Source organism: Musca autumnalis, unplaced genomic scaffold (genome assembly GCF_047663935.1).
Source record: "Musca autumnalis isolate F117 unplaced genomic scaffold, ASM4766393v1 scaffold_1, whole genome shotgun sequence".
NCBI lineage: Eukaryota > Metazoa > Arthropoda > Insecta > Diptera > Muscidae > Musca > Musca autumnalis.
This window is the reverse complement of record NW_027411644.1, coordinates 59,764,704-59,791,191: the sequence shown is the minus strand read 5'-3', so window position 1 is coordinate 59,791,191 and position 26,488 is coordinate 59,764,704. Positions and strand designations below refer to the sequence as shown.

Here is a 26,488-nt window from a genome sequence, read left to right as displayed (position 1 = left end):
TTTTTTTTTTTTTGACTTTAATACCCCGTTTGCACTTAACCGGATTTAATAAACCCACTGGATTTCAAATGTCAATTCCATAGGGAAAACGCAAAAAGTTCTAATGCAAACATCGTTTAAGGCCATAGTAGCACCAGTAGTGCGATTCTATAACTCATTTTTTGAGTTACCGACAAAAATCGATGAAATTAAAACGCAAAATTATGAATGAAAAGTTAAAACAAAAGTTGACAACACTCTTGCTATCGGTAGAACTGTACCACTCCTTTTTATTCGTCGCTAACTTACCGAAAAACATCGGTAATTACCGAAATTATAAGCATTTGAATTTTACCGACAATTGTCGGTAACTCAAAAAATGAGTTAGGGAATCGCACTACAGGTAATGATTATTTTCTGCCGTTTTTCCCATTAGCGGAACGTTTTTGATTTGTGTGTACCACCTGTTAAATCTCATTTGAATTGCATCAATGTCAGAGTTGCATTTATCCCCGATCACAGTATTGCCACATATGTTTTAATAAAGAAAAAGAATATCTTTCGTAGAAAAGAAATAAAAACGAAACAAAAAACTTACGAAAATTTACAACTAAATTTATTGCTATGAATTAATTTTAGCCAATAGTGGTTGAGTAACGGCATTATTTGCCGATGATGTTGCTGCAACCGATGGATGATGTTTTAGGGTTAAACGATTGCCGCGACCACCACCGCCATCATCGGTTAAACTGTTAATTTTCGTTGCGGTATTATCCTCCGATTGGCCAACCCCCAAACGTTGGCCATTATTCGATGACTTGTTTGTTGAAAATTGATTAGCATTTCGACAATTATTGGCTTTAACATAACTTACGGATGCGGCGGGTGGTGGAGCGAAAGCATTCATCCCCGTTAGGGAATTTAATGGAGGCGGGTGAAAAACATTATTTGTCGTTTGTGGATCTATCACCACGTCACAAATATTTGCTGCCGTTGAGGGGTGATTGTGATAGAGATCACCATTTATGGCTGGTGGTTGAGGCATAACAATTGCTGTTTTACGCTCTCGTGTTGTCAATGGGGTTTCTATAATCTCCTTCGTTGCTTCGTCTTCAATTAGATCTTCGGAATTTAGCATATTCGTCTCAGCTTCTGCTGCCTCACCCTCGTCATCTTCATAGACATGTGATGAGACAAGGTTTTGTGTTTCCTCGGAGCTTTCATTGTTGATGCTGAATTTTATACGCGTCGAACTACCCAAACTTGCGGTATCACTGTTATTTATCAGACTTGAAATGGTGGGTGAGTTTTTCATTCTCAACCTAGCGGCGGTTGGCTGGAGAACTCCAGACAGATTGGAATTTGATTGGGTCGATGAAAGTTGAGTATAACTGTGTTTCGAATTAGTACTGTTGTGATGTGGTTTTAGAGTACCCGATAACGGCAGACGAAAATTGGCCATTTCCCAGCAGCCTTCTTTGGCATCATCTTTCAGGGACCTACTACTGTAAATATCACTATGCGGTGGTGAGAGTTTCATGCTATTCAAGGCATTTACCTCCAGATAATTATAAAAATCATCAGTCTTAAAATCATTGCCATTCAGCTTGGGCGATGACGAGGATATCTTGCGTTTCACCCGCAAATTGGGGGAGTTTTGTCGGCTCACCGAACGTGCAATATCCAATTGTTGTTGTTGATTATATGGTGGCGGTGGCAGGAATGCACCGGCTTCGGAGTTTTGTTTATGCAGTAGGCCAGAGCGTGGCATTTGCTTCAGGGATGAGCGTCGTGAAAGCATTAGCTTTTGTGGTGATATGGGCGTCTCTACTTTGGGTACTTCACCCTCAAGCCAATAGGTTAACATCTCTCCCTTACCTTTCATGGGTACATAGCCGCGTTTTGTGGTAATAAAAGTTCCAAAGGTATCCAAGGCCAATTTGGTCTTCTCGCTAATGTGAATCTTCAATGCCTCACCATTTGACTCCATGCGCGATGCCGTGTTGACAGTATCACCAAACAGACAATAACGTGGCATTTTCAAACCCACAACACCTGCCACACAGGCACCCGTGTGTAGACCAATTCTCAGCTTAAGTTTATCATTTGGCCTGTGGTGTATTTTAAAATTATGCACAGCCTCCAGCAGGGCCAAAGCCAGGCGGGCAATTTCTCTAGAATGTTGATTGCCATTGCGTATGGGTAGACCCGACACCACCATATAGGCATCACCTATTGTCTCCACCTTATAGACATCGAAATTTTCCACAATGGAATCGAAGCAGGTATAGAGATCATTTAAGAATTGTACCACTTGCATGGGTGTACTCTCCGCCGAGATGGCTGTAAAACCCACAATATCTGAGAAATAAATTGTTACTTGATCGAAGGTTTCAGCTACTACAGGTTCACCAGATATCAACTGGGCAGCCACACTTTGTGGCAACAGTTGATAGAGTAGTTTTTCACATTTTTTCTTTTCCTCAATATAGTCCTGAGTACGTTCTTCGACTAGCTCTTCCAAATTATTGGCATACTGCTCCATACGTTTGAGTAGATTGTCGACAATGTGACCGGTTTCGTTGTCTCTGAAAGGAGAAGGATAGAAAGGCGGGATTATTAGATGTGAATATATTTCAAGTCAAAATAAATATTTGTTTATTAAAATCGTTTATGTAAACGTAATATAAGATGATTTTAAAATTTTTACAAATAACGGAACGATTTTCGTTAAGTTGACTCATACTGAATCTCACACATGGTGCAATTATAAGGTGGTGTACATGGCGCAATATACAAGGTGGAACACTAATTCATCATTATCGTGAATTATTCGTAAGTCCCTGTTTACACAGGGAAAGTTGATGGGAAAGAAAATTGAGTTTATGGGCGAGGGAGTAGAGAGGAATAAGAGGGTGTACACACACCTCTGTACTGGCAAATTCTGTTTTGTTTCGTTTTTCTTCGTATACAACCTGAAGTTGGCTGCAGATTTGTTTTTGCATTTTCTTTTATTTTATTTTCTCTGTCGAGAAACAAACAACAGCGGAGACAATTGAAAAAAACCATTTGGAGGAAAAACTATTTTTTTAAGCAAAAACAATTCGAAATAAGGGGAAATATCAAAATTAAAATGCAATTCAAGGGTTCCTTTAATAATTAATTGTTTATCACACACGTCCATTTTTACTTTTCATTACAATTTTGCCTTGGCTTTGTTTTTGAACGGCGCAATGAGAAAATGAGTGTGAAGAAGAATAAAAAAAAATATAAAATTGACACAAACATGATTTCCGTGTCTAAACAACAAGGAAATTTTAAAAGAAATTGAGAAGAAAAATTTTCTTTCCAGTTTGAGTGTCTAAACACGGTCTATTAAAATCGTTCTGTTCCTTTACGTGCAAGAATCTTCAATTTTTACCACTTTTTACTCGAAAAGCGTTCCCTTAAGGTAGTAGTTTGCTCTTTTCTTCCTTGTTCTTTTATTTTTATTATGTCAGGCATTAAAGGCATGGGTACATAAAACGCATTTTGCACTTGCACTTAAAACAGGTGTTTTGGGAGTTTACGTCATTTATTTGACAGATGTTGTATGAAATTGATAGCTTAAATGATGTATGTTTTATAAAACATGCCAAATGTAAACTGCGTTTAAGCTGCCTCGCCTTGCTTGCTTCTGATAAAAGAAGCAAGAAAGAAAAGGGCAGCCTACTTCGAAAATTGGTTCGGCCTTCTTTATTCTTTTATCAGAAGCAAGCAAAGCGAGGCAGCTTATGTACCCAGGCCTTCACTTCAGATACCTTATAATTTATATGAGAGCAGTTCACAATTTTTGCTACTTTGCCACTTTTATTATATTAAAGACCAAATGTAAACAAAAATTTTGAGAACTTGAAGATCTTTCAATCAAAATAGTCTTGTTATTATAATATGTGTTCCCGTACTTGTTTAATGGTAAAAGTAGTAAAAGAGCGAACTGTTAAAAATGAGATAAACTTACAACTTTATTCAAAAAGTACGGGAACGGAAAAACGTAAAAAAACTGGAACAAATGTCAATGCCGGCCTACCAGCCAATCAGAAGGTGGCAACCATGTTACTATTTTTTACACGTACTATTACCCTGCGTTTACATATGACAGGACAGTTGAGTTCATGTATTGATTGTCAAAAACCCAAAACTTGCCTGTGTGACGTAGGCGTCCAGACAACTACAAAAAGAATTGTAAAATTATGAATGAAAATCATCGATTTCTATTCGTTTTCCGTTCAAATATTTTCTTTTTGCACATATTCTTTTGTTTTTAGCACATTTGAATTATCATCTCACTTCTTTTTCACAAAAATGTCAAAAATTTGTTAACCCGACTGTCTGTGAAAAAATGATGGCCAGCTGGAAGACAACCAACAAATGTATGTATGTGTTAGTAAATCAGAGTTGTATTTGAAGATAAACTGTCTGGTGTAAACGCCTAGTTAGTATATATACCATGGCAGAACTACCAGGTAGTGGTATCACACCAGCTGATCGAATATGAAAAGTCAAATCCCTTTATAAAAAAATATTTTTGTTGTAATTTCCCCAACAACATAAAGAAAGTTTTGACATAACATATTCAAAATTTTACGATGCCACTACCTGGGTAATTGTGCCATGATATATACCAAAACTTCTTTAAAATTTTACGTTTTTCATCCATAAATATTTTTTTGAAAAAAAAGGTTTGTTAACATCGTTATGAGGAAATGCTTGAACATCTTTATGCGGATTTATCTGACATATACGCAATGGAATTTACATTTTAAGTCCAGTGGATTTATTAAATACGGTACGTGTTTTTATCGGTGACGTAGGGATGGAAGATACCAAGGAACGGCCCTGACCGGCTTTAACATGGCAAAGCCCAGGATTTATCTAAGAACGTTAAAAATTTGGGTATGGGCGTTGGGTTAGTAACCCTCCCCTAGAAAAACAGCCTACTATGAAAAAACGAAAGAAAAGAAAAACAAACCCCTCTAAAGTTGACGAACCCCGCAAACGTTTTCGGAACCATGATCTGCGAATCTACACCTGGAATGTTCGCACTCTCTATAGAGAAGGTGCAGTTTACGCATTGGCAGATGTAGGCCGACATTACTGCCATACAGGAAATACGATGGAACGGGAAAGGCGTCACAACAACACCTAAAGGTGATGCACTGTATTAAAACTGCCATGACACAAAGCATGAGTTTGGTTGCGGATTTGTAGTTGGTCGGAGGTTAAAACATCTGGTCTCCAGCTTCAACCCAGTGAATGAAAGATTATCTTTAACATCATCTTTACTTGCTTTCATGCTGCCACTGAAGACAAGGACGAACAGACCAAAAATATATTTTACGAGCGCTTAGAAGAAACTTATGACCGTTGCTCTGCCCATGACATTAAAATTATACTATGCGATTTTTATGCCAAAATTGGAAAAGAGAATATCTTTGGCCCAACAATCGGGAAATTCAGACTCCACAGTGAAACATCTGACAATGGTATGAGGCTGATAGACTTTGCAGCTGCAAAAACATAGTAGTTAGCAGTACCAGATTTAAGCATCTCGATATTCATAATGGCACCTGTCTGTCCCCAGATCAAAGAACAAGAAATCAAATTGATCACGTTGTGATAGGTGGAAGACATGCATCAAGCGTGTTGGATGTACGATCGTTCCGAGGTGCAAACATAGACTCGGACCACTACCTTGTTGCGGCAAAGGTACGTACCAGATTAAACGTAGCAAACAAAGTGCTAACAGACACAACACGGAAGTTGGACATCGTTAAGCTGCAATCACAACAGATAGCCACAGCATATTCCACTCAACTGGCCCAACTGCTTACTCAAAGCACTCCTCGTCCCGATAACATATCAGGACAATGGCAAAACATTGCCCACTCCATGCAAACAGCCGCAAAATCAGTACTTGGATACCAGAGACCTCCACCAAGGAATCCATGGTATGACCAGGAGTGTCGTGCTGCTACCGAAGAGACAAAATGCGGCATATAGAGATACTTTACAATCAGTAGCTATGCGTAGCGCACGAGAGAGGTATCGGGAGAAAAGGAGAGAGGAGAAACGTCTTTTCCACAGGAAAAAGAGAGAGATGGAAAAACGGGAGTGTGAACAAATCGACATGTACAGGAGACAGAATGAAGTCCGAAAATTCTACCAAAGAGTGAAACATCAAACTGATGGCTTTGGAACTGGCACATCCTCCTGTAGAGACCAGCAAGGTAATCTGGTAACTGATACAGATTGTGTCCTAAGGATGTGGAAAGAGCATTTTTCCAAACTGTTGGTATCCAATAGTAGCGAAGTCGACGAAGATACCACAGATCCAATCCCAGAAGATGGTATTGAATGTATACCATCCGGCCAAGAAGAGGTAAAGACAGCAATAAACCGGCTGAAGAATAATATAGCAGCAGGAGCTGATGGCTGTAACCGAAGGTTAAACAAAAAAAAAATTTACTGTAAAAAATATAAAATTGTAGGCTTTGAAATTTAAACTAGAAAATTTCAATACTTTTATTCAAACGATATTGTACAGAAAATATTGAAAATCATTTCAATTCGAAAAGTTACACAGTCAAGACGTGCCAGAATATTTGAAAAAGGGATTAAAAAAAAAACTATTATATCCTTTCCTTTTGAATACGAAGGATATCCAAGGATATTTAATTATTTCGTGGAATAAGGACTTATATTCACAGTTTGGGTAAGGACTTTTGCTGGTATGAAATATATTCGCGCATTTCATATACCTAAATATTTGTTATTATTAGACTGCCGATTCTTGGGGGAATCGGCGTATAAAAGGACCAACAAATATATCAAATCCTCCAAGTTCTGTTCTGCTACGAAAGTATCCTTGACGCCCTGATTTACGCCAATTTTAAGTCTACAAAAATTTGGAAGATATAACATCAAATATCAAATATAAAATACGGATTTAACGATATAATTAGTGAATCAAGATTTATAATTAGTGAATAGAACCAGAGGCAACAAGAGGAATTAATCTATTAAGGCGATTCCCGCTGAAGCGGGAACCAAACTTTCCCAAATAGTGACTCAAGATGGAGAACATTCTTTGAAACCATATTGAAATTCGAATGTTCTCCCCATATAACAAACCATTACCAAGATTTATTATGAAATCAAAGGCTCCAAAGCTCAATATCCTATCAAATTGATCCGCAGGACCTTGGAATTCCTGTTATGAATTTAGTACTTAAATTAGTTTTCACACATTTCAGTTTCCATTTAATTGTGAGCTAAGCAAACGTAAATCTTTTGTATAACAAACAGCCGCAGATTCAGCATGAATCAACTAAGTCAACAGGCCTGATGACAACGCAAGAATTAATTGGTGAGTTTTACCTATTTTACTTTATGTTTGACTTAGCTCTCATCACTTAAACTTAAATAATACAATTTTCTCTTGACATTAATAATCATACATCAATCACATTTTTCATATATATAGAGATAATAACCAATACATTGATCCTTTGCAAGGATACACTTTTGTACTTTTATCACATAATTTCTCAATTTTATATGAAATCTACTTTTAATATTCGCTATTGTTTACTCGAGTTTTAAATATAAACACTATGAACTGTTAAGTGGTCATTTTTCATTTGCGAAAGGTAAAGGTGTTTAAGTAAAGAGGTGTTTTAGGGCTGAGAACATGTATTTCAGCACGGTAGGGTGGGTATGCTGAAGCAGTGGAATAACATCTGTCACTGCATCTAAAGTAGCATCATCATCGTTTTCTTTTATTCCCACTTAAGTTTTCCCAGTTTCCGCTATCATTTCCATATCTATTCCTTCTTCTATAAGAGCTACCTTATTTTACTTTTATGATAACGAAACCGAGCCTACTTCTGAAGGAAAAGAACTGCCCCAAGACTGAGCACGGCCGGGGCAAGGAGGTAGCCACTTCCGGAGGAAGTAGGGCCCGCGTGAGGTGGTTCGTTACATAAATTAAATGGCGCCCAACGTGGGGCCAGCAACTAGCCGTTATCCGGCGAAATTAATTGAACAGTAATTTAACACCTTAATGCTGGTCCCATATTAACAGTTAAAAAATCTTTTAAACGAGTTTCGGACTTACGATCTTAGCCATTGCGAATTTCGTACCAAATTCCTTTTGGAAGATTTTCTACTTTTTTTTTAACTTCTTTAAACTAGTGTAGAAAGGATTTAATTATTTGGTTTAAATCGTTTAATTACCGCTGCAATAGTTTGAGGGGTCATTTCCTTCTCTCTCTCTCTCTTTGTCTCTTTCTTTCTTTCTCCCTCTTTTCTGTTTTTCCATCTTTGAACTATCGCAAATAGGACTTTTCGAAATGATTATATGTTGTTTCATTACCATTGCAGTAGTTCGGGGATATATATCAGTGTGATCTAGATTATAGTGGATTTATGTTCTTGGGGTCTGATCCTGGGATATACCCTATGATCTGAAGCACAATTCACTTCTTGACTTGATGATGTTACTGAAGAATAACACCTCTACTAAAATACTTTTATCCGAGTAGCAACTGAACATTATTGAGTATTATATCAACTTTCTATATAATTTCTGTTTTTGCCCTGGTGTTGTTTAGTTTGATTATAATTGTATATTGAATCCGAATTTTATATAGTCACGTATATACATACATATACATAATGCCGGTTACTCGTAGTGCCAACAGAAATGCAAATAATGATGTGCCAGCAAATGCATCTTTTGTATTAGAAGATGATACTAGTTCACCTGGGATGTCACACAGAAATAGGTCTAGGAGGAGAAATTTAGAATTAGATCGGTCTAGGAACCTTTCTACCAGTATTGAAAGTACAAATAGGGTGGATGAACGAAGAATTCGGTTGATAGTCTCAGAATCTGTTTCTGAAATGCGAAACGAAATAACATCCACAATTGCAAATGAAGTAGGGAGATTAGTACAGGGGATCCATGTGAATGGTAATGCTTCCGAACAAAGAGAAATTATAACTCCAGTAAATAGTTCTGGATCGGACCGAAATGCGGATATTTTACAAAATAATCCCGATAAAGTAATGAATACAATTCGTAATTGGAAATTGTCTTTCTCGGGTTATAATAAGGACATTCCAGTAGAGGAATTTATTTACAGAGTGAATATTATGACCACCAATACCCTTGCTGGCAATTTTGAATTGTTATGCAGATATATACATATACTGTTTGAAGGCAAAGCACTTGAATGGTATTGGAGATACCATCGTCAAAATGAGGCGGTAGAATGGGCCGGACTATGTGCTTCATTAAAGATCCAGTATAAAGAATGTTTCAATGATTATGACTTAAAGGATGATATTCGTCGTAGGAAGCAGCGAAATGGGGAGACTTTCGACGAATTTCATGATTCCATAATGACATTAGCTGATCGGCTTCGAGTGCCTATGACAGATGAGGAATTATGCGAAACCATGATTCGCAATCTCAGAACGGAAATAAGGCACGAGTTGTTACATTTAGAAATAACAAGCGTTGCACAACTTCGGAAAACTGTGAGGAGACACGAAAAGTTTGTTAAGGAGCTGCAAACTACGCATAAATGGAGCCGTTATCGAGACAAGGTTCAAGTGGCCGAAGTAGATGATAATGAAATTAATAGCGAACCAGAAGACACAGATGTGATGGAGATTCACTTAGATGTTTTATGTTGGAATTGTCGTGAGAATGGACACACGTATAAGAATTGTTTAAAAGACCGAACTATATTCTGTTATGGTTGTGGACAGGCTAATACTTATCGGCCTACTTGCCCAAAATGCAAAAATCCGGGAAACGTAAAAAGGGGTGTCCCTCAAAAGAAGAGTGGACATCCAAAGACACACTCGATGAAGTAATATTATTACCTAGTCAATCCGATAAATTACTAACTCAAAATTCAGATCGGATTATAAACATCTCATCAAGTAGTACAACAAACGGTCTTACTCATTCATTTAAAAATTCGAAACAAAGACGTAGTTCTTTGCGAATAAAAAATTTTTGGAAAAGATTGAAATTGTTTAGAAAATACACGATAGCCTCCATAATTACAAAGAATAACGATACTAGACCATATATCCCGATTACCGTATATGACAAATTATATTTTGCTTTACTAGATAGTGGGGCTAACAAAAGCGTTATCGGAGGAGAACTAAGTAATAAAATTCAACAGTTACCAGAGTTTAGGAAATGTTATGGAAACGTTAGGACGGCCGATGGTCAGACACAGAAAATATCGGGCATAGCTAAGATTAAATTTGCATATCACGATCGAGAGTATAATTTTGAATTCTTAGTTATCCCGTCTATAAAACAAGACATAATATGTGGAATCGATTTTTGGAAGAAATTTAATATTTCGATATCCATGTATGGTGAAATTGGCGAGGTGGTTAAGACTAGTTCTAGTGAGGAATTTATAGAGTTGTCCCCAGAACAGAAACGGAAATTGGACATGGTTGTCGAATTGTTCCCAAGTTCAGAGCGTGAAGGCTTGGGGTGTACCTACTTGGTTGAACATTCAATCGATACAGGGGATTCAAAGCCGATTAAGCAGAGATATTACCCGATTTCTCCTGCAAAGGAAAAGATCCTATGTGAAGAGATCGACAGGATGTTGTCTCTCGGAGTGATTGAAGAGTGTCCCCAGTCACCATGGTCGTCACCGGGAGTTTTAATAGTTAAACCCGACAAAGTTCGATTCTGTGTAGATAGCCGGAAACTCAACGCGGTCACCATTAAGGACTCATATCCAATCCCAAATATAGAGGGTATTTTGTCAAGATTGCCATCTGTGAAATTTATTTCCAAAGTGGATCTTAAAGATGCATTTTGGCAAATCAAATTAGATGAGTCATCCAAACCAAAAACAGCATTCACTATTCCCAACAGGCCACTATATCAATTTACAAGAATGCCATTCGGGTTGTGCAATGCACCACAAACATTGTGTCGGCTTATGGATCAAGTAATTCCATATAACATGAAAACACACATCTTCGTTTATCTTGACGATTTACTGATAATGTCGGAAAGTTTTGACGAGCATTTACAGCACCTTCAAGAAGTAGCTAAGCAGTTCCGAAAGGCGGGACTCACTATTAATGTGAAGAAAAGTAGTTTCGCTTTGAAACATGTAAAGTATTTAGGATACATTGTAGGAGAAGGCTCTTTGAGTGTAGATTCGGATAAGGTGAAAGCGATTGTTGACTTTCCAACTCCAACTTCAGTTCGTGTATTACGTCAATTTTTAGGAATGATCGGTTGGTACCGGCGTTTCATTGCCGACTTTTCAACGCTAACATTTCCCTTAACGGAGTTGCTGTCAAAGAAGAGACCTTTCCAGTGGAGCGATAATGCGCAGAAATCGTTCGATGATCTAAAATCCAAGCTGTGCCAGGCTCCAGTCTTGATCCATCCCAACTTTAGTAAGCCGTTCATATTGCAATGTGACGCAAGTACCGTTGGCGTTGGAGCAGTGTTGGCTCAGGAGGACTGCTATGGTAACGAAAGGCCTATAGCTTATATGTCGCAAAAACTCAATAAAGCGCAAAGGAACTACACAACAACAGAGCTAGAGTGTTTAGCCGTAGTTCTAGCAATTAAAAAGTTCAGAGCTTATATAGAGGGCCATGAATTTAAGGTAGTCACAGACCATGCCAGTCTCAAATGGCTTATGAAGCAAAGTGATTTATCGGGTAGATTAGCCAGATGGGCGTTGAAATTACAAAGTTTCAATTTCACAATCGAACACAGACGGGGAAAGGACAACGTGGTACCCGACGCTTTGTCTCGAAGCTTTGAAGTAGAAGGCCATGTTTCCGAAATCGAAGTTAAATCTAAAATAAATCTAGATTCAGATGCTTTCAATGAAGAAGAATATTCCAAATTGAGGGTAGATGTGGAGAATTCTGGTCATCCTGATTTTAGGGTTGAAGGCAAATTGATTTATAGAAGGACGAAGTTTTCTAGTACGGATGAAGATGATCAGAGCCCTTGGAAGTTGGTGGTGCCATCAAAATTACGGGCTGATATTATTTATTCTGCTCATGATATGCCAAACTCTTCGCATTGTGGTATTACCAAGACAATTGAGGTAATTAGGAGGTATTTCTATTGGCCTAAGCTAGTGACCGATGTAAAGAAATATATAAATAAATGTGATGTATGCAAAACATCAAAAGCTCCTGCTATGACATTACGACCTCCAATGGGTAACATGGTAATAACGCAGAGACCATTCCAAAGACTCTATGTCGACATTATTGGTCCATTCCCTCGTACACGAGGTGGTTATATAGGTATTTTGATCATTCTAGACCATTTCTCAAAATTTACGTTTCTGAAACCTTTGAAGAAGTTGGTAGCGAAGCCCATTATTACATATTTAAAAGAGGAAATATTCACATGCTATGGGGTACCAGAGGTTCTCGTTTCCGACAACGGCACTCAATTTAAAAGTAAGGAATTCGACAAATTTCTGTCCGAATTTGGTGTGCAGCATATGTATACGGCCGTTCACAGTCCTCAGGCTAACGCAAGCGAACGTGTGAATAGAAGTGTGAACGCTGCTCTTCGATCATACGTAAAGGAGGACCACAGACAATGGGATATATATCTTCCAAGTATTAATTGTGCCCTTAGGAACACCATACACCAGGCAACGGGAAAAACGCCATATCAAATTGTGTTTGGACAGCAAATGATTACACATGGCCAAGACTTTAAACTATTGAGGAAACTACAAGCGCTGGAAGAAAACGACATAGAACTTCAACGAGAAGATAAATTTACTGTATTGCGGGATAAGATACAGGAGAAGATGAAGGTTGCATACGAAAAGAATATGAAAATATATAATGCCAGAGCAAGGAATAGAGAAGTAAAAGTTGGACAAGAGGTCATACGACGCAATTTCGTACAAAGTTCACATTTGAATTATTTTAGTGCAAAATTAGCACCCATTGGCATTAAAGCTAAAGTTCTGCGAAAAATAGGGAAAGTAAATTACGAGTTACAAGATTGTGAAAGTGGTAAGATTGCGGTTTACCACTTGAAAGACATTTGGACGTAGTAAAACATTTTTTTTTTTTGTTTTTTTTTTTTTTTTGTAAGCGTGGTATAGTTTGTAACCGAAGGTTAAACAAAAAAAAAATTTACTGTAAAAAATATAAAATTGTAGGCTTTGAAATTTAAACTAGAAAATTTCAATACTTTTATTCAAACGATATTGTACAGAAAATATTGAAAATCATTTCAATTCGAAAAGTTACACAGTCAAGACGTGCCAGAATATTTGAAAAAGGGATTAAAAAAAAAAACTATTATATCCTTTCCTTTTGAATACGAAGGATATCCAAGGATATTTAATTATTTCGTGGAATAAGGACTTATATTCACAGTTTGGGTAAGGACTTTTGCTGGTATGAAATATATTCGCGCATTTCATATACCTAAATATTTGTTATTATTAGACTGCCGATTCTTGGGGGAATCGGCGTATAAAAGGACCAACAAATATATCAAATCCTCCAAGTTCTGTTCTGCTACGAAAGTATCCTTGACGCCCTGATTTACGCCAATTTTAAGTCTACAAAAATTTGGAAGATATAACATCAAATATCAAATATAAAATACGGATTTAACGATATAATTAGTGAATCAAGATTTATAATTAGTGAATAGAACCAGAGGCAACAAGAGGAATTAATCTATTAAGGCGATTCCCGCTGAAGCGGGAACCAAACTTTCCCAAATAGTGACTCAAGATGGAGAACATTCTTTGAAACCATATTGAAATTCGAATGTTCTCCCCATATAACAAACCATTACCAAGATTTATTATGAAATCAAAGGCTCCAAAGCTCAATATCCTATCAAATTGATCCGCAGGACCTTGGAATTCCTGTTATGAATTTAGTACTTAAATTAGTTTTCACACATTTCAGTTTCCATTTAATTGTGAGCTAAGCAAACGTAAATCTTTTGTATAACAAACAGCCGCAGATTCAGCATGAATCAACTAAGTCAACAGGCCTGATGACAACGCAAGATTTAATTGGTGAGTTTTACCTATTTTACTTTATGTTTGACTTAGCTCTCATCACTTAAACTTAAATAATACAATTTTCTCTTGACATTAATAATCATACATCAATCACATTTTTCATATATATAGAGATAATAACCAATACATTGATCCTTTGCAAGGATACACTTTTGTACTTTTATCACATAATTTCTCAATTTTATATGAAATCTACTTTTAATATTCGCTATTGTTTACTCGAGTTTTAAATATAAACACTATGAACTGTTAAGTGGTCATTTTTCATTTGCGAAAGGTAAAGGTGTTTAAGTAAAGAGGTGTTTTAGGGCTGAGAACATGTATTTCAGCACGGTAGGGTGGGTATGCTGAAGCAGTGGAATAACATCTGTCACTGCATCTAAAGTAGCATCATCATCGTTTTCTTTTATTCCCACTTAAGTTTTCCCAGTTTCCGCTATCATTTCCATATCTATTCCTTCTTCTATAAGAGCTACCTTATTTTACTTTTATGATAACGAAACCGAGCCTACTTCTGAAGGAAAAGAACTGCCCCAAGACTGAGCACGGCCGGGGCAAGGAGGTAGCCACTTCCGGAGGAAGTAGGGCCCGCGTGAGGTGGTTCGTTACATGGCCTACCAGCCGAGCTGTTTAAAACCGGAGGCGACACGCTGATAAGGTGTATTAAGGATACGTAAAATCGATTTCGGTTAATCGATTATTAGCCGCAAAGTTTCTAAAAGTCGTAGTCGACTATTGACTGTGCGAAAACCGGATAATTGATTATTCTTACCCCCTGTTTTTGTAACTATTTTTGGTTCGTTCGTCTATATTCGTAATAATTTAGGCATCCATAGCTCAGCCCCCAGATGACATACGGACCTAATTTTTCGTAGACACGTTCCATATATAGTTAAGAAATCCTCTTTTAAAAATCAGAGCTCTACATTTGCGCTGAGGCGAGTAAATCGATCTACAAAATTTGACAGTTCGTGTGAGAAGAATAAAAGCTATTACAAAAACAGGGGGTTAATCGACTTTTGAATGACGGAGTCAAATATTATTCGTAGTCGACCATTAGTCGTAGTCTATTATTATTCGTAGTTGACTATTAATCGTAGACGCGACTATTAAGGCCTACGTACATAAGCTGCCTCGCCTGGTTGCCTTGCTTGCTTCTGATAAAAGAATAAAAAAGAAAAGGGCAACCCTGTTCGAAATTTGCTCGCCCTCCTTTATTCTTTTATTTTTATTATGTCAGAAATGAAGCAGGAAAGCAAGGCAGCCAGGCAAAGCAGCTTATGTACCCATGCCTTTAAGTATAGTACATATTGACAAGCAAAACTGACAGTCATCGAGGTGTATTTCGTGAATATCAAAGCCTAACTGAAAAATTTATTTTGTAATTTCTAAATAATACCGTAAATATTGTATTTCAAACGTTTTTAGCTAAATAAAAGTTGTTATTTGCCGGAAAATTGTCCTAAAAGTACGTTGACTGTCAGTTTTGACTGTTAGTGTGTACTCCCCTTTAGTCGTAGTTGACTATTGGGTGTGCTAAAACTTCGTAATGGGTGGTACTTTTTTTTATACATATATGCATCACGGATCGCATCAACGAAAATGGTCGATTATATTCGATTATAATAGGTTTTCGGCGGTTAACGAATAATCGAAAGTCGACTTTTAGTACACTCTCAAATAATCGACTAACCAAAAATCGAGTTTTAAGTTTTTCACGAAAACCGTATAATCGAAAACCCGATTATTGAATTCCACTGCGTATCCCTAAAGCTGAGTACACATTGCCAGTTTTGAATGACAGATTTGTTGGTGCTTGCTAGTGTTGCCGTTCATTTTTGTCATTCATCATGCAACCACCAAATGTTTTGTGGTTGCTGGACGGTTGGACAGTTATCGATAACTGCGAAATATCGACATTCAAAACTGACAATGTGTACTGCTCTTAAGGTGTATGCATCAGCTAGTTAGCTCCATCTGGCAGGAAGAACGCGTACCCGACGATTGGAACCTGAGCATACTGTGTCCCGTCCATAAGAAAGGAGATAAGACTTTATGCTCCAACAATAGGGGCATAAGTCTTCTCCCTATCGCCTACAAGCTAGTGTCAGGGATATTGTGCGAACGACTAAAGCCAATGGTCAACGAAATAATTGGACCATACCAATGGGGCTTTAGACCTGGCAAGTCCACCATTGACCAGATATTTACCCTGCGTCAAATCCCGCAGAAGACCCAAGAGATGCAGATCAACACCTACCACCTTTTTGTCGATTATAAAGCAGCCTTCGACAGCCCGCTACGTTCAAAGGTATTCCAAGCCATGTCTGAACTTGGTATCCCCGCAAAGCTCATTCGACTTTGTAAAATGACTCTAACTGGCACAAGATCTTCAAATAGGAAATAACCTCTCCAATGAGTTTTGTACCAAAAGAGGTTTCAGGCAAGGAGACAACCTTTCGTGTGATCTTTTCAACATCTTGCTAGAAAAGGTTATACGAGAGGCAAATGTCAAAAGAAGTGGCACAATCTACACCAATAGCCAAATGTTACTTGCTTATGCTGATGACATCATGGGACGATCAGTAAAAGAAGTAACCGATACCTTTATGAAGGTCGAAGGAGAATCTGCTAAAGTGGGTCTGGCGGTAAACAGCGAGAATACCAAGCTAATGGTGTCGACGCGCAATGCGTCCATTGAGATCGGACCAACTGTTGAAGTTGGTTCCTATAATTTTGAGGTAGTAAAAGACTTCGTATGCCTCGGCACCGCCGTAAACACAACTAACGACATCAGTTGTGAAATAAAAAAATGAATTGTATTGGCCAACAGATGCTACTTTGGCTTAAGTAAGCACTTTAAAAACAAAGCCACAACTCGTCAAACAAAAATAACGCTTTACAAAACACTGATACTACCCGTGCTGATGCATGGTTCCGAAGCATGGGTACTTGCGCAAGCAGATAAGGCAGTGCTTAGCGTGTTTGAGAGAAAAATTCTTCGAAAGATCTACGGACCGATCTGCGTTGACGGTGAATATCGACGTCGTATGAACCACGAGCTGTATCTGCTATACAACGACATCAATACTGTTAAACGTATCGAGATGCAGCGATTGCGTTGGTTAGGCCATATAATAAGAATGAGCGATGATGAACCCGCTAAAAAGGCGTATAAATTCTAGAGTTGGGTAATCTAGTTCCTAGTTTCTTGTACTAGTTCCAAAACTTATGAGTAACAGCATGAAATATAACGTGTGATGTTAAGTATACGCAGTTTGTTCAAAGAAAAAATGTGGGCCGTTGGAACTGCGAAGTGAACTAGATAGTTCCATATAGTTCCTTTGGCACAACTCTAATAAATTCGAGCCACATGGCGGTGCACGCAGAATTGGCAGGCCAAAGAATAGATGGCGCAAACAATTGAATGAATAGAGGACAAGGTGCCGTATAGCAGAAAGCGAAGCACTAAACAGAGAGAGTTGGAGATCTTTTCTTAGTTCGACTTATGGAACAAATGTTCTGTAATGGGCCAGCTAAGTAAGTACGTGTTTTTAATCAGTTCGCAAGTTTGTGTATCATTATATATGTATGTGTATAAATACTTACTTATTAATATTTCTTATAATCGATTTGAGAGCATTAAAATCAGGCCGTTCTGCTGGATCTTCAGACCAACATTTCTGCATTACTGTATTAATCTCCTTGTAGTCTTTTGGAATGTCAACAATCATTGGGCGAAATGGTGTCTGGACAATATGCGGATATCCCTTTACCAAATAAATTATTTCTGAAATGAGACAAAACAAGGACAATTGATTAATCAGAAAACGAGAGAAATTTTTAATTCGTAATTTAATTGGTTTGCAATTTAAATGTTTGAAATGTTCAGAAACTGAAGAACCTTACCGTACTCCCATGGTAGAACAAATAAGGTAAAGTAAATACTACAACAAATAGAACTCCACAACAACTACATAGAAATTTGTTTTTGTTTGTAACGTTAGTGTCACCGGTATATGTAAACAAAATAATGAAATGTCTATAAATATTTTGATTGAATATTTTGAAAAACATGAATTAAAATTTGTTACATTTTCATTTACATTTTTACATTAGTAGATTCTTGCAGTTCTGGAACAAATTCAAAAAATATATATCCCTAAAGGCCTGCGTACATAAGCCGCTCGGCTTTCTTGCTTAATTCATTTCTGGTAAAAGACCAAAGACCAAGTTCGACCTAATTGAAATGTGGTTCTGACATTTCTTTATTGCTTTACCAGAAATGAATTAAGTAAGAAAGCCGAGCGGCTTATGTACGCAGGCCTTAATATACATCGAACATAGAAATAAATACATAAAATGTCGTATGGAATTTGACACTAATATTAAAGCCTACGTACATAAGCTGCCTGGTTGCCTTGCTTGCTTCTGATAAAAGAATAAAAAAGAAAAGGGCAACCCAGTTCGAAATTTGCTCGACCTCCTTTATTCTTTTATTTTTATTATGTCAAAAATGAAGCAGGAAAGCAAGGCAACCAGGCAAAGCAGCTTATGTACGCAGGCCTTTAAGGTAGAAACGCAATGAAATACGCCGCTTTATCACGCTCAGTTTCATGTAAAAGACTAAAGGCAAAGTACTACCTAATTCAAATGAATTAAACAGCATTTGAATTAGGTAGTACATTCTGTTCACACCTTTAAGGTCTGCGTACATAAGCTGCTCTGCCTGATTGCCTTGCTTTCCTGCTTCATTTTTGACATAATAAAAATAAAAGAATAAAGAAGGCCGAGCAAATTTCGAACTGGGTTGCCCTTTTCTTTTTTATTCTTTTATCAGAAGCAAGCAAGGCAACCAGGCGAGGCAGCTTATGTACGCAGGCCTTTACAGCCATGGCACAATTACCAAGGTAGTGACATCGTAAAATTTTGAATAGAAAAATAGAAAAATTAAACTACTTTCAAGGCACATTTATAGAATGTAGAAGTGACAATCAGCTGTATCTTTACTTTTTTTCATGGCAGAATTACCAGGTAGTGGTATCAAACCAGCTGATCGAATATGAAAAGTCAAATCCCTTTATAAAAAGTTATTTTTGTTGTAATTTCCCCAACAACATAAAGAAAGTTTTGACATAACATATTCAAAATTTTACGATGCCACTACCTGGGTAATTGTGCCATGCTTTTTTTTTTTGTAAATTAGTGGTCTGTTCCAGAACTGCAAGAATCTACAAATTTTTACTATTTTTTCCGATAACATAAAGGAAAAACTGTTATCGTAGTAAAAAATAGTAGCTTCCTGCAGGTTCTGGAACAGAGCATAGGTTTCCAAAATGTAATAGGGTCTGCTCATGAAATTTTAAACTTCGAAATTTGCTACCATAAAATACTTCTTTTCATCCTAAACGTGTAATAAATATTACCTACGACAGTTCTGAGTGCTTTATATTTATTTATGTTTTTCCTGAGAAAATTTTTAGAACGACCAATTATTCAATATTTTCTTTGACATTTATGGTCTGTTCCTTTACTTCATGGTAAAACCGGCAAAAGTAGTAAAAGTTGAAAACTGCTCCCATATGAATTGTATTGTGTCTGAAGTAAAGGAACGCTTTTCGAGTAAAAAGTTGTAAAACTTGAAAATTCTTGAACGTAACCCTGCGTTTACAAATGACAGGACAGTAGACTTCATGTATTGATTGTCAAAATCCCACAACTTGCCTGTGTGACGTAGGCGTCCCGACAACTGCAAAAACAGTTTTAAAATTTTGAATGAAAATCGTCGATTTCTTTTTGTTTTCCGTTCACATATTTTGTTTATGTCCATGTACTTTTATTTTCAACACATTTCAATTATTATTTACCTATTTTTACAAAAATGCCAAAAATTTGTCTTCCTTACTGTCTGCGAAAAAATGATGGACAGCTGGGAGACAACCGACAAATGTATGTATGTGTTAGTAAATCAGAGTTGTATTTGAAGACAAACTGTCTGGTGTAAACGCCTAGTAAAGTAATGCTATGTTTACATTTACGAAATCCACTCGATTTCATCTGTCAAATCCATAGGTTAAACGTCAAATGAAATCCAATGGATTTCAGATGAGATCTCATTTGACGTTTGAGCTATGGAATTGACAGATGAAATCGAGTGGATTTCGTAAATGTAAACTTAGCATAACTAGGATCAATGAGTAACTAGGTACATAACTATGTCAAAGTAGACAATTGCTATTTATTGAACAACTGGGACTTGCCATGCACACACATACAAAAAGGGTTCATCGGCCTGACAGAAAGACTGATAGGTGAGTGGAGGCCTTTATGTACCCAGACCTTAATTCCGCCTAAACAGACATATCGTTAGGCATCTACCCAACAGGAACATCTGTAACATTATAATCTTCATTCGCATCGATGTCTTTACCTAGAGAGAATCAAAGATGTGGGTGACCGCAGGTTTATAGCCAGATATAAAACTACTGATTTACAAACAAGTAATCCCGCCCATTATACCCTAATATTTTGCCTCGTGGGTAGAAATAGCGTCATCCCAAATGGAGATGTGGCCAACAATAGACAGCAAGAGAATATAAAGACATTTACCCAACAAGAACATCTATAACACTATAGTCTTCAGTCGGATCTATGTCTTCAGGAATGCGCTTAACTTCCTGGAGAGGAGTCAATATCTGAATAACAGAATGAGAAAGGAGGATAATGGCAGCATGCTTGGGAATGAGGTCAATAACAGACAGCGGTGGAATATGCAGACGTCCACCCAACAAGAACATCTATAACGCTATAGTCTTCAGTCGGATCTATGTCTTTATGATGAGGAACACACTCAACTTCCTGGAAAGGAGGCCAAATTTGTATAACAGAACGAGAAAGGAGGATATTGGCAGCACGCCTGGGAATAATACGTCACACAGCAGGTACTTTTATAACGCTATAGATTTCAGTCTGATCGACGTCTTTATGATGAGGAACGCACTCAATTTCCTGGAGAGTAGCCAAAATGTAGAAAAGAAGATGGTGGAACAATTTCCAGAGCACAATGATGAACTCCTCCTCACACATAATTTAGCAAAGGCTGTTTAGTATATGAGGAGAATTATCCCCAGATGCAAAACTGCTGATTTACAATCAAGTAATCCGATCCATAATACACTAATATTTTGCCTCGAGGGTAGAAAAGGCGTCATCCCAAATGGAGATGATCGGATGGTAGAAAAATAGGCTGGGAATGTGACCAACAATAGACAGCAACGGAATATACAGACGTTCGCCCAACAATACATCTATAACGCTATAGAATTCTGTTCGAAGATTCTGGATTTCTTCCTGCTTCATTTTTGACATAATAAAAATAAAAGAATAAAGAAGGCCGAGGAAATTTCGAACTGGGTTGCCCTTTTCTTTTTTATTCTTTTATCAGAAGTAAGCAAGGTAAGCAAGCAAGGCAGCTTATGTACGCAGGCCTTTACCCTTTGCCTTTTAATCTTTTACTAGAACTATTGTAAATAAGGTAGCCGGCCACTTTTATACCGAGGCCTCAATATGCCTCATTTTAAAGGCCTGAGTACATAAGCTGCCTAGCCTGGTTGCCTTGCTTTCCTGCTTCATTTCTGACGTAACAAAAATAAAAGAATAAAGAAGAAAAGGGCAACCTAGTTCGAAATTGGCTCGGCCTTCTTTATTCTTTTATTTTATGTTATGTCAGAAATGAAGCAGGAAAGCAATGCAACCAGGCGAGTCAGCTTATGTACCTAGGCCTTTAACACCTTTTGTACAAATAGAAAAATTAAACTCAAGGCCTAGTCCCAATTTACATTGGGCGAGTTTACTTGCGGCAATTGTCAGTTTGTAGGTGAGAGAGGGGGCTGAGAGGCAAAGGGTTACCATATGCCTCACCTCTCTCTCCATCAAACTGACAATTGCCGCAAGTAAACTCGCCTAATGTAAATTGGGACCTATAGAAGGTCGGCCATTCAGAGTTCTGTTCAAGGCACATTTATAGAAGGTAAAAGTGATAGTCAACTGTATTTTTACTTTTTTTTTTGTAAATTTGGTTTTCAAAATGTAATAGGGTCTACTCATGAAACTGGGAACTTCGAAATTTGCTACCATAAAATTCTACTTTTCACCATATACGTGTAATAACAATGACCTACGACAGTTTTGAGTGCTTTATACTTACATTTTGATTCAAATTTTTTCTATTTTAAAGGATTTTCAAAATGTATTTATGTTTTTCCTGAGAAAATTTTTAGAACGACCCTAAATATTTTCTTTGGCATTTAATTTTCAATAACAACAATGTTGTTTTTGTAAAATTGTTTGTTGTTGTAATTCATGCATCTCCCTTATATAAATATGCCTTGACTACTTTCCACAATTTGTTTTTGGAAAAGAAATTCAATATCTTTTTTAACTGAATTTATCTGGCGTTTTCCATGTCATTCTATCCGATCCGGGTATCATCAAATGTCATAACTAATCCATGTTAAACGGCAACAGTTTAACACAGAAAAATCTTCACAACAGGCAATCACAGTAAACACGCAAGGCGTCAACCTTTCACATTTGGTGGAATTTAAAACGAGAGTGCTCTCTCTACGGTCGCTGGGCTAAAACTAAACGGCAAACACTTTTCCAACAACAAAGGCAAAGGAGAAAGATACATTGTGCTGTTGTTGGTATCCATGACAGGCAAAAGGGAGAATGTCATGTTCAGGTTAATCCCTTGGGACTAACCAAACCTAACACAACACAAAACGCAATACATTGCCGTTGCTGCCGTTGTATGTGTAGTGAACAGGGTCACAAGGAGGACCACAAAGAACAACGCAATTGTCAATTCTTGAAATAGAATCCGAATCCTGAAAATAACCTATGTTAATATGTCACTATCAACTGAGCAACACAAATCTTGGAGATTTATTATTCTTGCTTTAGAATGTCAAGCATCTTCTGACAAAGGCACCACCACCGACACATCCTTTAGACCACAATACCACAAATCAAAATCTAAAGTTTGTGAGGCGGTGAATGTGAAACACTTAAATTGTCATTTGAATGCAAAAACTTTTAGCAACAGCCATAGAATTAGGAGCTCATATGTTAATACCAAGCAACATCATACCACTGCTGTTCATTGTCAGCGTTGTTCGCCTGACTTGCAATTGACATGGTGGATAAATCAAATTTCCCCACATGCTGCTGCACCACCACAATATTGCCGAAAAAATCAGCCCAACTTGCAACACTTTCCCCCATGTCAATTCCATGTTCGTGAGCCATCGCATTATGTTCTTTGCATATTCGAAGTTTTGCCAACGTGCCGTGGAAAAAGCCCAAAGGATAACATATTTCAACGATGTGCATCAATCGACTACCATGGTATGTCGCCGTCGTTGGCAAGGACTCCGACGACGACAAATGTCTTTTCATTTCAATCAATACAAGCGAATGATATTGACAGTCATACACAGAAGAGGAATTATGCTGATTATGCGAAATGTAAGTGTTGGCTCTATTGAGTGGGGACTGGAAAGGTAGGGAGAAATATTTTGAACAAATGGTAGGGTAAGGATTTAAGATTTGATTAATATGAGAGCATAAGATTGTCATATAGAAGATCATAAAGGCCTAGGTACATAAGCTGCCTTGCCTGCTTACCTTGAAAGGTTTTCTCATAGAAGAGCTGAAAGGGAAAGAACTTTAGGTCTTCGTATAGAAAAGCTTTAGGTCTTCGTATAGAAGAGCTTTAGGTCTTCGTATAAAAGAGCTTTAGGTGTGCGTATAGAAGAGCTGAAAGGTCTTCGTATAGAAGAGCTGAAAGGTCTTCGTATAGAAGAACTGAAAGGTCTTCGTATAGAAAAGCTTTAGGTCTTCGTATAGAAGAGCTGAAAGGTCTTCGTATAGAAGAGCTGAAAGGTCTTCGTATAGAAGAGCTGAAAGGTCTTCGTATAGAAGAGCTGAAAGGTCTTCGTATAGAAGAGCTGAAAGGTCTTCGTATAGAAGAGCTGAAAGGTCTTCGTATAGAAGAGCTGAAAGGTCTTCGTATAGAAGAGCTGAAAGGTCTTCGTATAGAAGAGCTGAAAGGTCTTCGTATAGAAGAGCTGAAAGGTCTTCGTATAGAAGAGCTGAAAGGTCTTCGTATAGAAGAGCTTTAGGTCTTCGTATAGAAGAGCTGAAAGATCTTCGTATAGAAGAGCTGAAAGGTCTTCGTATAGAAGAGATGAAAGGTCTTCGTATAGAAGAGCTGAAAGGTCTTCGTATAGAAGAGCTGAAAGGTCTTCGTATAGAAGAGCTGAAAGGTCTTCGTATAGAAGAGCTTTAGGTCTTCGTATGGAAGAACTTTAGGTCTTCGCATAGATGAGCTTTAGGTCTTCGTATAGAAGAGCTGAAAGGTCTTCGTATAGAAGAGCTGAAAGGTCTTCGTATAGAAGAGCTGAAAGGTCTTCGTATAGAAGAGCTGAAAGGTCTTCGTATAGAAGAGCTGAAAGGTCTTCGTATAGAAGAGCTAAAAGGTCTTCGTATAGAAGAGCTGAAAGGTCTTCGTATAGAAGAGCTGAAAGGTCTTCGTATAGAAGAGCTGAAAGGTCTTCGTATAGAAGAGCTGAAAGGTCTTCGTATAGAAGAGCTGAAAGGTCTTCGTATAGAAGAGCTGAAAGGTCTTCGTATAGAAGAGATGAAAGGTCTTCGTATAGAAGAGCTGAAAGGTCTTCGTATAGAAGAGCTGAAAGGTCTTCGTATAGAAGAGCTGAAAGGTCTTCGTATAGAAGAGCTGAAAGGTCTTCGTATAGAAGAGCAGAAAGGTCTTCGTATAGAAGAGTTTTAGGTCTTCGTATAGAAGAGCTTTAGGCCTTCGTATAGAAGAGCTTTACGTATTCGTATAGAAGAGCTGAAAGGTCTTCGTTTAGAAGAGCTGAAAGGTCTTCGTGTAGAAGAGCTGAAAGGTCTTCGTATAGAAGAGCTGAAAAGTCTTCGTATAGAAGAGCTGAAAGGTCTTCGTATAGAAGAGCTGAAAGGTCTTCGTATAGAAGCGCTGAAAGGTCTTCGTATAGAAGAGCTGAAAGGTCTTCGTATAGAAGAGCTGAAAGGTCTTCGTATAGAAGAGCTGAAAGGTCTTCGTATAGAAGAGCTGAAAGGTCTTCGTATAGAAGAGCTGAAAGGTCTTCGTATAGAAGAGCTGAAAGGTCTTCGTATAGAAGAGCTGAAAGGTCTTCGTATAGAAGAGCTGAAAGGTCTTCGTATAGAAGAGCTGAAAGGTCTTCGTATAGAAGAGCTGAAAGGTCTTCGTATAGAAGAGTTGAAAGGTCTTCGTATAGAAGAGCTGAAAGTTATTCGTATAGAAGAGCTGAAAGGTCTTCGTATAGAAGAGCTGAAAGGTCTTCGTATAGAAGAGCTGAAAGGTCTTCGTATAGAAGAGCTGAAAGGTCTTCGTATAGAAGAGCTGAAAGGTCTTCGTATAGAAGAGCGTAAAGGTCTTCGTATAGAAGAGCTGAAAGGTCTTCGTATAGAAGAGCTGAAAGGTCTTCGTATAGAAGAGCTGAAAGTTGTTCGTATAGAAGAGCTGAAAGGTCTTCGTATAGAAGAGCTGAAAGGTCTTCGTATAGAAGAGCTGAAAGGTCTTCGTATAGAAGAGGTCTTCGTATAGAAGAGGTCTTCGTATAGAAGAGGTCTTCGTATAGAAGAGCTTTAGAAGAAGAGTATAAAAGCCTTTTCTCATGGAGGAGCTTAAGGTCTTCTCATAGAAGAGCTTAAGGTCTTCTCATGGAAGAGCTTAAGGTCGTCTCATAGAAGAGCTTAATTTCTTCTCATAAAAGAGCTTAAGGTCTTCTCATAAAAGAGCTTTAGGTCTTCCATAGAAGAGCTTGAGGTCTTCTTATGTATTAGATTAATTTTCATTGTTCTTTTTGGAATTTATTTCTGTTTATTCCTCCCGTTAGAATTACAAATTACACTTCTCAGAATCTATAGAGAAGATAGATTATATTAATACCTTCCGCCCACCCTCGCTCGAAACATGAGTATTAATTACATTTTATCTAAATTGCATTCCATTTGAAATTTATTTGTTTGATTATTCTTTATTTTTTGCCTCTTCTTCTCTCTCTCCTCTGGTTGGTTGTGTGATTTGTTCCGTAAGTGAAATCTCAAACAAATCTTACCGACCATGATGTAATTTTTGGCAATGCGGAAAAAGTTTTTAGTGAAAATTGCAAGTGGACGACGGAAGCACGTATTAAATGGCTGTTGGAACTTGAGGCTAGTGGCAGCAGCATGGCTGTGCATGGCATGAAGCGGACAATGAATAAATGAGCTACAGATTGCCAAAGTGTATGGCAATTACC

The 26,488-nt window shown here is 37.7% G+C and overlaps 1 protein-coding gene across 10 annotated transcripts in view; it reads right to left on the bottom strand.

The window, feature by feature from the left end:
* Nucleotides 1-573: 573 nt before the first annotated feature.
* Nucleotides 574-26,488, bottom strand: part of LOC141398470 (atrial natriuretic peptide receptor 2) — a 513,388-nt gene continuing 487,473 nt past the window's right edge. For all 10 annotated transcript variants that reach the window (XM_073975758.1, XM_073975761.1, XM_073975817.1 and 7 more), the window contains 2 exons: nt 17,730-17,910; nt 574-2,567 (listed from right to left, as the gene is read on the bottom strand). In XM_073975758.1, coding sequence (XP_073831859.1) covers nt 602-2,567; nt 17,730-17,910 — 2,147 coding nt within the window. In that variant the 3' untranslated portion in view covers nt 574-601. The remainder of the gene's footprint in view (nt 2,568-17,729; nt 17,911-26,488) is intronic.